The sequence below is a fragment of the Pongo abelii genome, chromosome 16 (assembly GCF_028885655.2).
Source record: "Pongo abelii isolate AG06213 chromosome 16, NHGRI_mPonAbe1-v2.0_pri, whole genome shotgun sequence".
Classification (NCBI taxonomy): Eukaryota; Metazoa; Chordata; class Mammalia; order Primates; family Hominidae; genus Pongo; species Pongo abelii.
The window spans coordinates 45,323,422-45,336,289 of record NC_072001.2 but is presented as its reverse complement, the minus strand read 5'-3'; the positions used below and the strand labels follow the sequence as shown (position 1 = coordinate 45,336,289).

The 12,868-nt window shown below is 48.4% G+C and overlaps 1 protein-coding gene across 7 annotated transcripts in view; it reads right to left on the bottom strand.

Moving 5' to 3' along the window:
* Positions 1-12,868, bottom strand: part of CAPN3 (calpain 3) — a 57,831-nt gene that overhangs the window by 9,811 nt on the left and 35,152 nt on the right. For 5 of the 7 annotated variants that reach the window (XM_063716592.1, XM_063716591.1, XM_002825346.6 and 2 more), the window contains exons 6-12: positions 12,440-12,583; positions 9,812-9,895; positions 8,197-8,282; positions 5,652-5,729; positions 2,912-3,072; positions 750-919; positions 425-436 (exon numbers count right to left, since the gene is read on the bottom strand). In XM_063716592.1, coding sequence (XP_063572662.1) covers positions 425-436; positions 750-919; positions 2,912-3,072; positions 5,652-5,729; positions 8,197-8,282; positions 9,812-9,895; positions 12,440-12,583 — 735 coding nt within the window. Of the gene's footprint in view, positions 1-3; positions 437-749; positions 920-2,911; positions 3,073-5,651; positions 5,730-8,196; positions 8,283-9,811; positions 9,896-12,439; positions 12,584-12,868 lie in introns of those variants that run through there. The other 2 variants (XM_054532642.1, XM_063716593.1) reach the window with 2 other exon arrangements.

The window sequence follows — 12,868 nt, the reverse complement described above, 5'->3', positions numbered from 1 at the left end:
TACCAGAACAGCTGCTCCTCAGCTCTGAAGCCCCTCAGGCTGGAAGGACCCCCAAGGAGGCCTAGAGGACTTGGCTGGGTTCTGAGGGAAGTGATTCCTCCATCCCAAGCGGGTAGCCACCCTCAGAACGTGTCTGTGTGACTGTGTGTGTGGCTGTGAGCGTGGAGGAGGGTGAGTGTGCAAAGGCGTGTGTGTGACATGCAGAGTGGTGTGAGGAAGAAAGTGCACATCCTGGGGGTGGTAGTCACGGGTCATGCAATGCCCTGAGGCACCTGTTCTGCAGTGGAAATAACGCAGGCAAGGCCCTCTCCTATCACAGTCCTGCCCACAAACCCCACCAGGAAGCTTCTCGATGAGCCACAGACAGACTTGGGGCCCCCTGGGTAGTGCTGCACACAACTGCTGGCCGCTGCTGCTGCTATACCTCTTTGGGAACCTTGAGGAGAAACAGAAAGGAAGATGCTTCAGATCTGAATGAGGATGAGGAGCCTGCGGAAGGGAATGCCAGCAACTGCAGCCCACATGCGGAAGCCTGACCCCCAGGCACCTGTCCTGCCAGGCCCGCTCCACTGCCTCTCCAATGCCCCCCCTGGTATTTTTTGCTTGTTACAAACACAAGTGGGCCTGACACCAGGAACTCTGTGGGTCACTGGGTATTGAGGAAGCCAGAGGACCCCTCTAGAAGCCCCTGGAAGCATCCTTGCTGGGAAAGTATGTTTCCTGGGCTGGAGCCAATCAGGACTGCACACCTCGTAGATGGCAAAGCCAATGGTGAAGAGACTGGCCCCTAGCTTCCGGTCTTTCCGCCGGTTCTTCTGCATCAGTGCCACCAGGAAGCTGCAAATCACCTCCGAGTCATCAGGGTCATCATCCTCCTCCAGGAGCTTCAGACGGTACTGAGGGTTGGTCCAGAAAGTATCTACACCCCCAGAAAGGAAGCACACATTCAGAGCTGCCTCTCAGAGGGCAGGAAGGGGATGAGACAAAGGGAACCATTTATTTATTTCTATTCCCTGCATCTAGGTGCTTAGGAAATATCAACAGAAAACACGATTCAGGCATTTGTCTAATGATTTGGGGGAGGGGGGCGCTACCTTTATTCAGATGGAGCTGTACTGATTGGATATGTGGCTTTTCCTTCCTCTCTGAGCTTTCATTCTCAGTCTTTGCTGATGATTTTGTTTTCCTTACCTGCCCCTTAAACGCTGTTGGTGACTAGAATCTGGTCCTGGGCCTCTTCTTCTCTCACCTCACCCTTCCTGCCTCCCTAGGCAATCTTTCTTTCTTCTGCTTTTTAACTGCCCCTACATGCTCATGATGCCTGAGCCATACATCCCGGCCTCAATCTCTCTCACTTTTTTTTTGAGATGGAGTCTGGCTCTGTTTCCCAGGCTAGAGTGCAGTGGCACGATCTCGGCTCACTGCAGCCTCCGCCTCCTGGGTTCAAGCGATTCTTCTGACTGAGCCTCCCAAGTAGCTGGGATTACAGGCACCCACCACCATCCCCGGTTAATTTTTGTATTTTTTAGTAGAGATGGATTTTCACCATGTTAGCCAAGCTGGTCTTTAACTCCTGACCACAAGTGATCCGCCTGCCTCAGCCTCCCAAAGTGCTGGGATTACAGGCATGAGCCACCACGCCTGGCCTCTTCTTTCCTTTATTCCTCAAACATTTTTTGAGTTCTTATCATATCACCAAGTGCCATCTAATATGTGCATCCAATACTCTATTACAAATCTTCACTGGGATACTCTACAGGAACCTCAAACTTGCCATGTCCCAAGCTAAATTCCTTTCCCTATAACCCCACAATCAACTCCACCAAAAACAAACAACATGCTGATATTTTTCTCTTGTGTGTCTTTTTTTATTTTTTTTGAGGCAGGGTCTCACTCTGTCACCCAGGCAAGAGTGCAGTGGCATGATCATGGTTCATTGTAGCCTCAACCTCCCGAGCTCAAGCAATCCTCCCACTTAATTTTTTCATTTTTTGTAAAGATGAGGTCTCACTATGTTGCCTATGCTGGTCTTGAACTCCTGGGCTCAAGTGATCCTCCTGGCTCTGCCTCCCAAAGTGCTGGGATTATAGGCATGAGCCACCCACTCGATCTTCTTGTGTGTCTTATGTTGCAATGTTGTCAGGTCCCCAACTGGGAATCTTGACATCATTCTTCTTCCTTCCCTACATCACCCAATATATGCTCTCCCTAAATCTGCTCTCTCCCCTCCATCTCTGCTGCTACTGACTTGGTCTAGGTTTTCCTCATCTCTGACTTGAACTATTGCAGCAGCTGCTAACTTGGTTCTCCAATACTGCCCTTACTGTTACTGACACAGTACTCACAGTCCCTGACTTAGGATGGTTCGGCTACAATTTTTTAACTTTACAATGTGAAAGTGATGCACATTCAGTAGAAACTGGATTTCGAGTGCCCGTACAACCATTCTGTTTTTCACTTTTAGTACAGTATTACGTAAGTTACATGAGATATTCAACACTTTATTGTAAAATAGGCTTTGTGTTAGATGATTTTGCCCAACTTTAGGCTAAGGTCAGTGTTCCGAGCATGTTTAAGGTAGGCCAGGCTAAGCTATGATGTTTGGTGGGTTAGGCATATTAAATGCACTTTCGACTTAGGGTATTTTCAAAGATGGACAGGCTTATCTGGACATAACCTCATCGTAAGTCAAGCAGCATCTGCATTGTTCCCACAGTTTCCTGCTTCAAAGTCGCTACCAGCTCCCTATTGCAAACTTCTCAGCATGGTGGTTTCCTTCTCAGTAAAACAGGGAAGGTTTAATAAGATAGTGGACGTCTGGAACAGAGAGACTTAATAAGCACTAGTTAGGCTTCTTCTGCCTGGAACTTGTTCGGCTTAGACCCTCCCCCCCATCAAGAGCATCTCCCACCTGGGAAGTTGCGGCAGCCTCCAGCAGAGCAACCCCGTACCCAGCGGCCCTCGTTCACAGACACTGTCCAGGTCTGAAGCTTGTCAGACTGCAGAGCATCAGCCGTGAGGTTGCAGATCTCCAACTTTGTGAAATGGTAGATGAAATCCTCATAGGACATCCTGAGAGGTTGGAAGAAGAGAGAGACCCATATGAGAGCAGGTGAGGAGGGCTGGGAACAGAAGACCCCAGGACTAACACAGCACAATAATAAAATAGTTCACAGGAACTTGGTCAGGGTCCCAGAGGAGCCTGTCTTTCCTTTTTAGGGCAAACGCTGTGACTTCTGATGTATCTACTCCAAACCATCATCTTTTCTAACAATGATTCAAAAATGAGCCAGGCCCAGAAAGACAAAATGTCGCATGCTCTCACTCATTGTGAGAGCTAAAACAAAGCATATGTCATGGAAGTAGGGAGCAGACAGTGGTTACCAGAGGCTGGGAAGGGAAGGAGAGGGGAGGATGAAAAGAGGGTGGCTAATGGATACAAAAATACAGTTAGATAGAAGAAATAAGCTCTAGTGCTCACCCGGGCGCTGTGGCTCACGCCTGTAATCCCAGCACTTTGGGAGGCTGAGGCAGGTGGATCACCTGAGGCTGGGAGTTCGAGACCAGCCTGGCCAACATGGTGAAACCCCATCTCTACTGAAAATACAAAAATTAGCTGAGCGTTATGGCGGGCACTTGTAATCCTAGTTACTTGGGAGGCTGAGGCAGGAGAATCACTTGAACCTAGGAGGTGGAGGTTGCAGTGAGCCGATATTGTGCCATTGCACGCCAGCCTGGGCGACAGAGTGAGACTCTGTCTCAAAAAAAAAAAAAAGCTCTAATGCTCAATAGCACAGTAAGACAAACATAGCTAAACAACAATTTATAGTATAGTGTGTATGTGTATACACACACACACATATATATACACATATATACAGGTGTGTGTGTACATATATATGTGTGTGTATATATATGTGTGTGTGTATATATACATGTATGTGTGTGTATGTGTGTGTGTGTATATGTATATATATATTTATTTTTTTTTTATTTTTTTTTTTGGAGACAGAGTCTCGCTCTGTTGCCCAGGCTAGAGTGTAGTGGCATGATCTTGGCTCACTGCAACCTTCACCTCCTGAGGTCAAGGGATTCTCCTGCCTCAGCCACCTGAGCAGCTGGGATTACAGGTGCACACCACCACACCTGGCTAATTTTTGTATTTTTGTAGAGATGGGGTTTCACCATGTTGACCAGGCTGGTCTTGAACTCCTGACCTCAAGTGATCTGCCCGCCTCAGCCTCCCAAGGTGCTGGGATTACAGGTATGAGCCACCACGCCCAGCCTATAGTATCTTTCAAAATAACTAGAGGAAAAGAATTGTAATGTTCCCAACACAAAGAAAAGATACATATTTGGGATGATGGTATCTCAATTACCCTAATTTGATCATTACACATGTGTATCAAAATATCATATGTACCCCAAAATATATATAGCTATGATATATCCCTAAAAAATAGAAGGCCATGTGTGGTGGCTTACATCTGTAATCCCAGCACTTTTTTTTTAAGACAGTGTCTTGCTCTGTTGCCCAGGATGGACTGCAGTGGTACAATCATAGTTCACTGCAGCCTTAACCTCCTGGGCTCAAGTGACCCCCTGCTTCAGCCTCCCAAGTAGCTGGGACTACAGGCACACGCCACCACACCTGGCTAATTTTAAAATTTTTTGTAGAGTTGGGGTCCCATATGTTGCCCAGGCCCACATCCCAGCATTTTGGGACGCCAAGGTGGGAGGACCGCTTGAGCCCAGGAGTTTGAGACTAGCCCGAGCAATATAGTGAGGCCCGTCTCTATTATAGTTTTTAAATAAATAAAAAAATAAAGTAATAAAAACACAAAAAACCTTTCCCTTGACATTATACTAAGACAACATTTTTTTTTTCAGCAAGACAGAGTCTCTCTCTGTCACCCAGGCTGGAGTGCAGTGGCACAATCTGGGCTCACTGTAACCTCTGCCTCCCGGGTTCAAGTGCTTCTCCTGCCTCAGCCTCCCCAGCAGCTAGGACTACAGGTGCATGCCGCCACGCCCGGCTAATTTTTTTGTATTTTTAGTAGAGACGGGGTTTCACCGTGTTAGCCAGGATGGTCTCGATCTCCTGACCTCGTGATCCGTTCGCCTCGGCCTTCCAAAGTGCTGGGATTACAGGCGTGAGCCACCGCGCCCAGCTTAAGCAAACGATTTTAAGGGTGATGAGCATCATAAATTAATCCCAGTCCTTGGGGAACTTAGGGGGCTCTCCTTAAGCTGAGACTTGAAAATTCTCCTTAAGCTGAGACTTGAAGCCTGAATAGAAACAACCTGAGAGAGGGTGAGGTTGACGTTGGAAGATCAGGGTAAATGGAGCTTCCTAGGCTCAGAAAAGAATTGTGCTAAGGCCAGGGTGCCTGTGGCTGGAATAGATTGTGTGGCGGAGGGGCACACAGGAGGCAAGAGCCATGTCATGTTGGCCTGGTCCTGGGCTCAGTTGTCCCTGTGGCCTGGAAGGCTCCTCTCAGAACCTCATCCTTGCTGGGCCTTGGGCTGGAGGAGAACACAGCCCAGATCTCCCAAGGGCTGGAATCTGATAACCTCAGCTGGGGACTGAGGTCTGAGATTTCCCCTCTCTTCCCCACCCCCTTCTGGGTCTTCCTGGGTTCTGGACTCACCAGAACTCTCCATCCTCAGTGACCTGGTGCTGCAGACGGGCCTTCTCATCTTTATCCACAAAGCTCCAGTCCTTCCATCTGGTAGGAAAATGGAGGAATTAAGGAAGGAGGAAGAAGGGAAGGCCTGATGTAGGTTGAGACAGGAGGTATCAGAGAAATACAAAGAGTTGCAGCCGCTGTGAACCACCAAAATGCTGACTTCATCTGTTACCCTCAGTGTGAAACCCAATAGCAATGACTTCTCACATCCTCAAGACTGAGCCTGAACTCCTTAAATGGGCTGGTGAGGGCTTGATCCTTCTCCTCATCATACTTTAAAGGTTAAGAATTGAATTCTGGGCCAGTCGCAATGGCTCACACCTGTAATCCCAGCACTTTGGGAGGCTGAGGTGGGCGGATCACAAGGTCAGGAGTTCGAGACCAGCCTGGCCAATATGGTGAAACCCCGTCCTATTAAAAATACAAAAATTAGCTGGGCGTGGTGGCGGGCACCTATAGTCTCAGCTACTCAGGAGGCTGAGGCAGAAGAATCGCTTAAACCCAGGAGGCGGAGGTTGCAGTGAGCCGAGATTGCGCCATTGCACTCCAGCCTGGGTGGCAGAGCGAGACTCCGTCTCAAAAAAAAAAAAAAAAAAAAAAAAAATTGGGTTCTGGACATAGACGAACTGGGAGTTCCGTTTAATAACTGCTAGCTGTGCAACATTGGGCAGGTCACTTAACCTCTGTCAGACTCTGCTTCCTCAATTGCAAAAGGAAAATTATTATGTCACCTGTTCACAGGGCTGGGATGGGCAGATGCAATAATGCATGCAAAGCTGTTAGCATAGTGTCTGTCATATAGTAAGAAACTCTGATTTACTAAGGAAAAAGGCCAAGTCTGTAAACATCTCCTTTCCTGTGCCGGAAACAACCCAGCATTGTGTTTCTAAAGGCTGGGCAGTTTTCACATTCTCTCTCTCTCCTCACTATGGGGGCAATAAAGTGCACGTGTGTTTCAGGCTCACTGAGGAGAATTCAACTAAACTGGGTGCTCCCTGGAAAGGTAAAGGGTTGAGGAAGCACTTGGAGTCAGTCAGAGAGCACTGCAGGGGACATGGAGATTCCTGAGACCAGGAGGAGGGATGCAGCAGAGGGAATCTCCTTTAGTGAACAGCATTGGGTCCACTTGTCTCCAGCCCCTGTGATGGCAGCATCATGGTAAGCAGGGCAGGGCCGCACACAAAGCTCTGAGGCTGGAGAACACAGCAAGGGTCCCTGCAGGTGACTTGGGCCAGTGAAGTAGACAACTGAGGAGTCACTGAGGGCCTTCCCAGAGCACAGAGCACAGTTCCAATGTCACTCCCTCCAGGTAACCTTTCTCTACGCCTCCCCTCCCACCCAAACTAGGTGCAAAGGCCCCCTCTTTGTGATCCTTACTGTGGCACTGATCTCAATTATTAGTGTGTGCTTGCCTGTCATTCCCCGGACCTTAAACCCACAGGCACAGGGCCCATGTGTCTGTGTTCATTTCTACATTTCTACATCCCCAGGCGGGTAGCCTAGGGCCTGGCAGAAGTCAGCACTGAGGAAGTAAGGATAGGTGTAGCGTGCATAGGTGAAGGAAGGCATGTGAATGTCTGCAGGAGGCAGTCAGGACATGAGGATCAGCCCCTAATCACAGTGTATCAAGGGAGGCTGTGGGTTCACAGAATATCCCCAGTGCCTTGACCTGTGCCTCCTATGTAGTAGGTGCCCAAGAAACATTTGCTAAATGAATGACTGAACGAACCAGTAATTACATGCTGGGCTAAGAAGTACCCAGCAGTACATAAGTACAGCAGCCGAGGGGCCCAGGCTGCCTGGGTGCGGTCCTTCTCCTCTACTGAGTTCTGCCATTCCCCTCTCGAAATAAGAGGAGCTTATGGCTCTTTCAGTAATGAATTGCGTCTCATTCAGTGGAGGTAATCAGGAACCAGTGGGACCATGGAGGTTTTGCAAATGTGCTGGAGCCTTCATAATAACTTCGCATGTTTGTTATTTTTGTTGTCCCCAGTCTATTCCTTTCAGTGATAAGCAGTAAAATTCTTTCAAAGGGCCCTTGTGCCTTTATACAGGGACAGCACGGGTAAGGGAATCTTAGCAATGGCTCAGCACTTGCCAAAAACAGTCCCATTTACTCCTCGTATCAGCCCACAAGGTAAGCGCTAATAATACTGTTCCTATTTCACAGGAAAGGCAACACAAGACTCCAAGAAGGGAAGTCACTTGTCTAGCCCAGACCCCTGCATTCATACGCTTTTCCTGCCTGGACCTTCCCCATGCTTTCTGGAATCTTTCCTTTCCAGCCAATGGTTGTCAGCAACCTCTCTGGGTCCCCAGCACCCTGCTTCCACTCCTGGCCCTTCCCTGGAGCCAAAACCCGTGCCCCTCTTCTCTGCGGATCACTGGTTTTGAGGGTGATTTTATACCAAGCATCTTCAATACTCTCAGGGCTCAGTTCCCAACACAGCCTTGTCCCGGGCCCTGTTCCCTACCACCGCCAATCCCGTGGGGTCCCCTCACCTACCTATCACTCCAAGAACCGTTCCACTCCACCTGGCCCCAGGGATTCCGCAGCCGCACCAGCTTCACTTTCTCACCTTTGAACAGGACCTTAAGCACAGAGAAAGAGCTCTCATGCTCTGCAGCCTGTCTGGAAAGGGAATCTTCTGTCTTGCTGAGGGCTGGGACAGGGCTAGGGGGCAAATCCCTTACACGAGGGTGTTCTGCCTGGCTCTGGCCAAGGGGATTAATCAGAAGCGTGCTGGGGAATGGCAGGGGGTGGGTCAGACCTTTCCTCCTGAGTCTGCCTAACTTAGGGCTTGGCCATCTCCTCTCTATCTTCTAAGAGGCAATTTTCTCAGAACATCCTGCCGTTATGAGCTTCGGGGGAGGAGGTGGGGCATAAACAGTAGGGCCCTGCTAACACATATAAATTAGGTGTCTTCATATAGATTAGAAAAAAGGCCCCTGCTGGCCAGGTGTGGTAGCTCACGCCTGTAATCCCAGCACTTTGGGAGGCCGAGGCGGGCGGATCACGAGGTCAGGAGTTCGAGACCAGCCTGATCAACATGGAGAAACCCCCATCTCTACTAAAAATACAAAAATTAGCTGGGCACGGTGGCACGCGCCTGTAATCCCAGCTACTCAGGAGGCTGAAGCAGGAGAATCACTTGAATCCAGGAGGCGGACATTGCAGTGAGCCGAGACTGTGCCACTGCACTCCAGCCTGGGCGACAGAGTGAGACTCCGTCTCAAAAAAAAAAAAGAAAGAAAGAAAGACAAAAGGCCCCTGCTGACTGAGGAACTACAAACAAGCAGACTTCCTCCAGTCTGCTGCAATGGGCTGATGCAGGCAACTGCCCCTCTCAGCCCATCCCTCTGTACAGGGCACAACCTGCCCAACTGTGTGCAACAGGTCTTACAACGTTCCTGTCTCAGACATGGCCCAGGAAAGCCCAGAAGTCCCAGAAGGAGCAAAACAGAACAGTCAGCCTCTCGTATCCATGGCTTCGGCATATAACCAATCGTGGATCAAAAATATTCAAAAAAAGAAAAAATAATAATACAACAATAGAAAATAATACCAAAAAAACCCAATGCAGTGTAATAACTATTTACATAGCATTTCCATTGTGTTAGGTATCATAAGTAATCCAGAGATGACTTAAAGTATATGGGAGGATGTGCATAGGTTGTATGCAAATACTACTCCATTTTACAGAAGGGACTTGAGCATCTGCAGATTTTGTTACCGTTGGGGCTTCTGGAACCAGTCCCCGTGGCTACCCAGAGACAACTGTAGCTATCTGAACATGAGAGAACAGGAAGCTCAAGAACACATGAAACCAACTTTGTAAAAGCAAAGTTAAGTGATAGTTCAATTTGTTCATTGGAAATGTTGGAAAAATTGCCATCTTTAGCACGAAAAGCAAAGATAAACTATGCACCAACTGTGGCAGGATCCACCTCTACCAGTTTCACAGGCCCCACTGCTCCCAGGCATGGCTTGGACCTTGAACTGAATGTCCTGATTGGAGGCAAGCTCTGCAGACAGGGAAGGGGCCCCAACAGCTAAGTCCTGACTTCAGGAGTTTAACCCAGGAGAGTGCCCTTGCCCCACCAAGCCCCACCAGGCTCACCTCATCCAGCCCCGTGACAGAGTAGGCGTGACCTCTGACCAGCCCGCAGGCCATTCTTGTCTCATACTGAAATGGAATGATTGTCTGTAGAGCAGTAACCAGAGAATCCATTAGGCACGGGGAAACAGAAGTTCTGCTGCTTGGAGGCAAAGTTCATACTAGTTCATTTTCCGGGCTCTGTGAAGACACAGACCACTCTGCTCCCTGAAAGTGTGCCTCACGACCACGAACAGACCTTCACTGGCCCTTTAAGAGTGTCAAGAGACACAGCTCCAGACAAGCTGGTCTCCCTGAGAAGGCTCTGTCCTGACCATCAGAGAGCAATGTGGATGCCGGGATGTGGGGTGGGTAACAGTGTCCCTGCCCCTCCTTTCTGGACCCCTTAGTATCCTTCAAAGGAGGAAGGGGTAGAGTTGGAAGCTGCCCTGGGCTTCAGGATCCCCCTTCCCCTGAAGCCATCCAGGGTTGACTATTCCTGGAAGAGAAAGGGGTTGAGAAAAGGGGTTAAGTGATACATATAAGTCTAGCTTTTTCTTTTTTTCTTTCTTTTTTGTTTTTGTTTTTTTGAGACAGAGTCTTGCTCTGTCGCCCAGGCTGGAGTGCAGTGGTGCGATCTCGGCTCACTGCAACCTCCGCCTCCCGTGTTCTAGTGATTCTCCTGCCTCAGCCTCCTGAGTAGCTGGGATTACAGGCATGTGCCACCATGCCCAGTTAATTTTTTGTATTTTTAGTAGAAACGGGGTTTCACCATGTTAGCCAGGCTGGTCTCAAACTCCTGACCTCAGGTGATCCACCCCCCTCAGCCTCCCAAAGTGCTGGGATTACAGGTATGAGCCACTGCGCCCGGCCAGGTCTAGCCTTTTTCTTTACATCCCCTCACCTCCTCCACACCCACCTAGAACATAATATTCAAGAAATCAAGAGTCCCAGTGCCCAGGGAGAGAATTCTAAGAAGGCCTGAGGAGATCCCTGCTTAGACATGACCGTGCCTAAGGGGTAGCTCTTCCATTTGCAGAAATTTCCAAGTTGCAGCCATGGGGGATCCTTGGCAGAAGGGCAGGATCACTAAAGTCCCATGAGCCCTGGATGGGCTCTCTGTGGCTTCCATGTGCCTCCTAATGTAACAGCTTTAAAAGGAGCTTCCTGGAGCCTTGCAAGGCTGCGGAATTCCTAGAGCCGTTTTCAGGGTGAGGGGTATGGGTGGAGCCAGGGCTTTTGGCATCTCAGCCTCTCCCAGATCTCAGTGTCTTCCAGATCTCAGTCCTCATGATCCAGATCATGCTGAATAGACTGGGAGGGAGCAGGAGACTCATTAATCCTTAGTTCTAAACCTAGGAAGCTGCTTGAAATGACTCTTCTGTCATTACCTAAGCATATCATTCAACCCAGCAATTCTACTGCTGGGAATCTGTCCTATGGAAGTCACCATGGATGTATACAAAAATGTATCTATTAGGATGTTCGTTATAGCATTTTAGAATAGTAGCAAAACAAAACAAAACAAAGAAAAAAAAAGAACTCAACTTTCCAATAATAGGGTATTGGGCAAATAAATTATAACATATCTGTGTGTTTGAATATTGTGTAGCTATTAAAAAATGTTACAGGAGAATACTTTGGGCACATTAAGAATATCAAACTAGGCCGGGTGCGGTGGCTCACACCTGTAATCCCAGCACTTTGGGAGGCTGAGGCAGGTGGATCACTTGAGGTCAGGAGTTCAAGACCATTCCAGCCAACATGGTGAAACCCCATCTCTACTAAAAATACAAAAATTAGCCAGGTGTGGTGGTGTGTGCCTGTTATCCCAGCTATGTCGGGAGGCTGAGGCAGGAGAATTAGTTTAACTTTGGAGGCAGAGGTTGCAGTGAGCCGAGATGGCACCACTATGCTCCAGCCTAGGGAATAGAGCAAGACTTGGTTTCCAAAAAAAAAAAAAAAAAAAATCAAACTAACCAAAAAAAGCAGGCTGCAAAGAGGTACATACAATATGACAACATTTTAAAAAGAAAAATATAGATTCAGTGTGTGCATAGAAAAATCCTGGAAGGACATATACTAGATGTTAAGAGTGGTTATCTTTACATGGGGAAAAGTATAAGTGAAATTTTCCTCTGTGTTTTTCTGTATGGCTCAGTATTCTCCAGTGAGCAGGTACAACTTATGAAAGTACTAGAATATAAACTCTACAAGAGGGAGACCTTGCTTTTTCCACAAATATTGAAAAAGAGGAGAGAATTTGCTTTGTTTGCTAGAGGAGTGCCTGGAACATAGTAGGAGCTCAAAAATAAGTATTGAATGAATAAATGACTACATTAGAAGAGGAAAAATATTTCAAAATAAATCAAGTATCTTTACAAGTATTTCTGTCTGATAGTTCATTATGAGAGGAACTGTCTGGACCATGGAATATGCAGAAACTCCAGCAGAGATTCCCTCCAAAATCCTGGTTCTTGCACCCTCTTCAGGAGCCTTGGCTGAGCAAGTTATTTCAACCCAGACCCTTGGGAGGTGCCAGGTGGAGGTGTGTGGGTAAGGCCCTGGCTGCTGAGGGGAGTCTGACACTAATAGGGTGGGGTCATGTGTGTTGGAGGGATGGTCAGTCCTGATCATCGGAGGCGTACACACCCGGGTCGGTCTTTCATCTGAGCCTCTGGGGTCGAGGTCTGAGTCCTGGAGCAGCGAGTTATCCATATTCCTCACCATCCGTGCAATCAACTCCCCCATGTTCAGACCAGAAGGAGAGGTTCCATAGGTCATGTTCGTGCCATCCTGAGGCCCAATGGAGAATGTAGGGAACAACGCAGGAGAGGGAGAGAACAAACACGGAAGGGTGGAAGGGAAGGAGAGAGGAGGAAGAGATGGGACAGACAAAGGGAGAGAGGAGAGATCAACAGAGCACAAATGGAGGAAAGACGGAGAAAAGTGATACAGAAAAAAATTTCATCCATGGTGTTGTGTGCTAACTGACCTTCCAAGCTGTCCATCGGGCATGTTGGGAGAGGAAGGGGCAGGAATTCAGCCTGGGCCCCATCCTCCCCAATGGAAACCACTAAG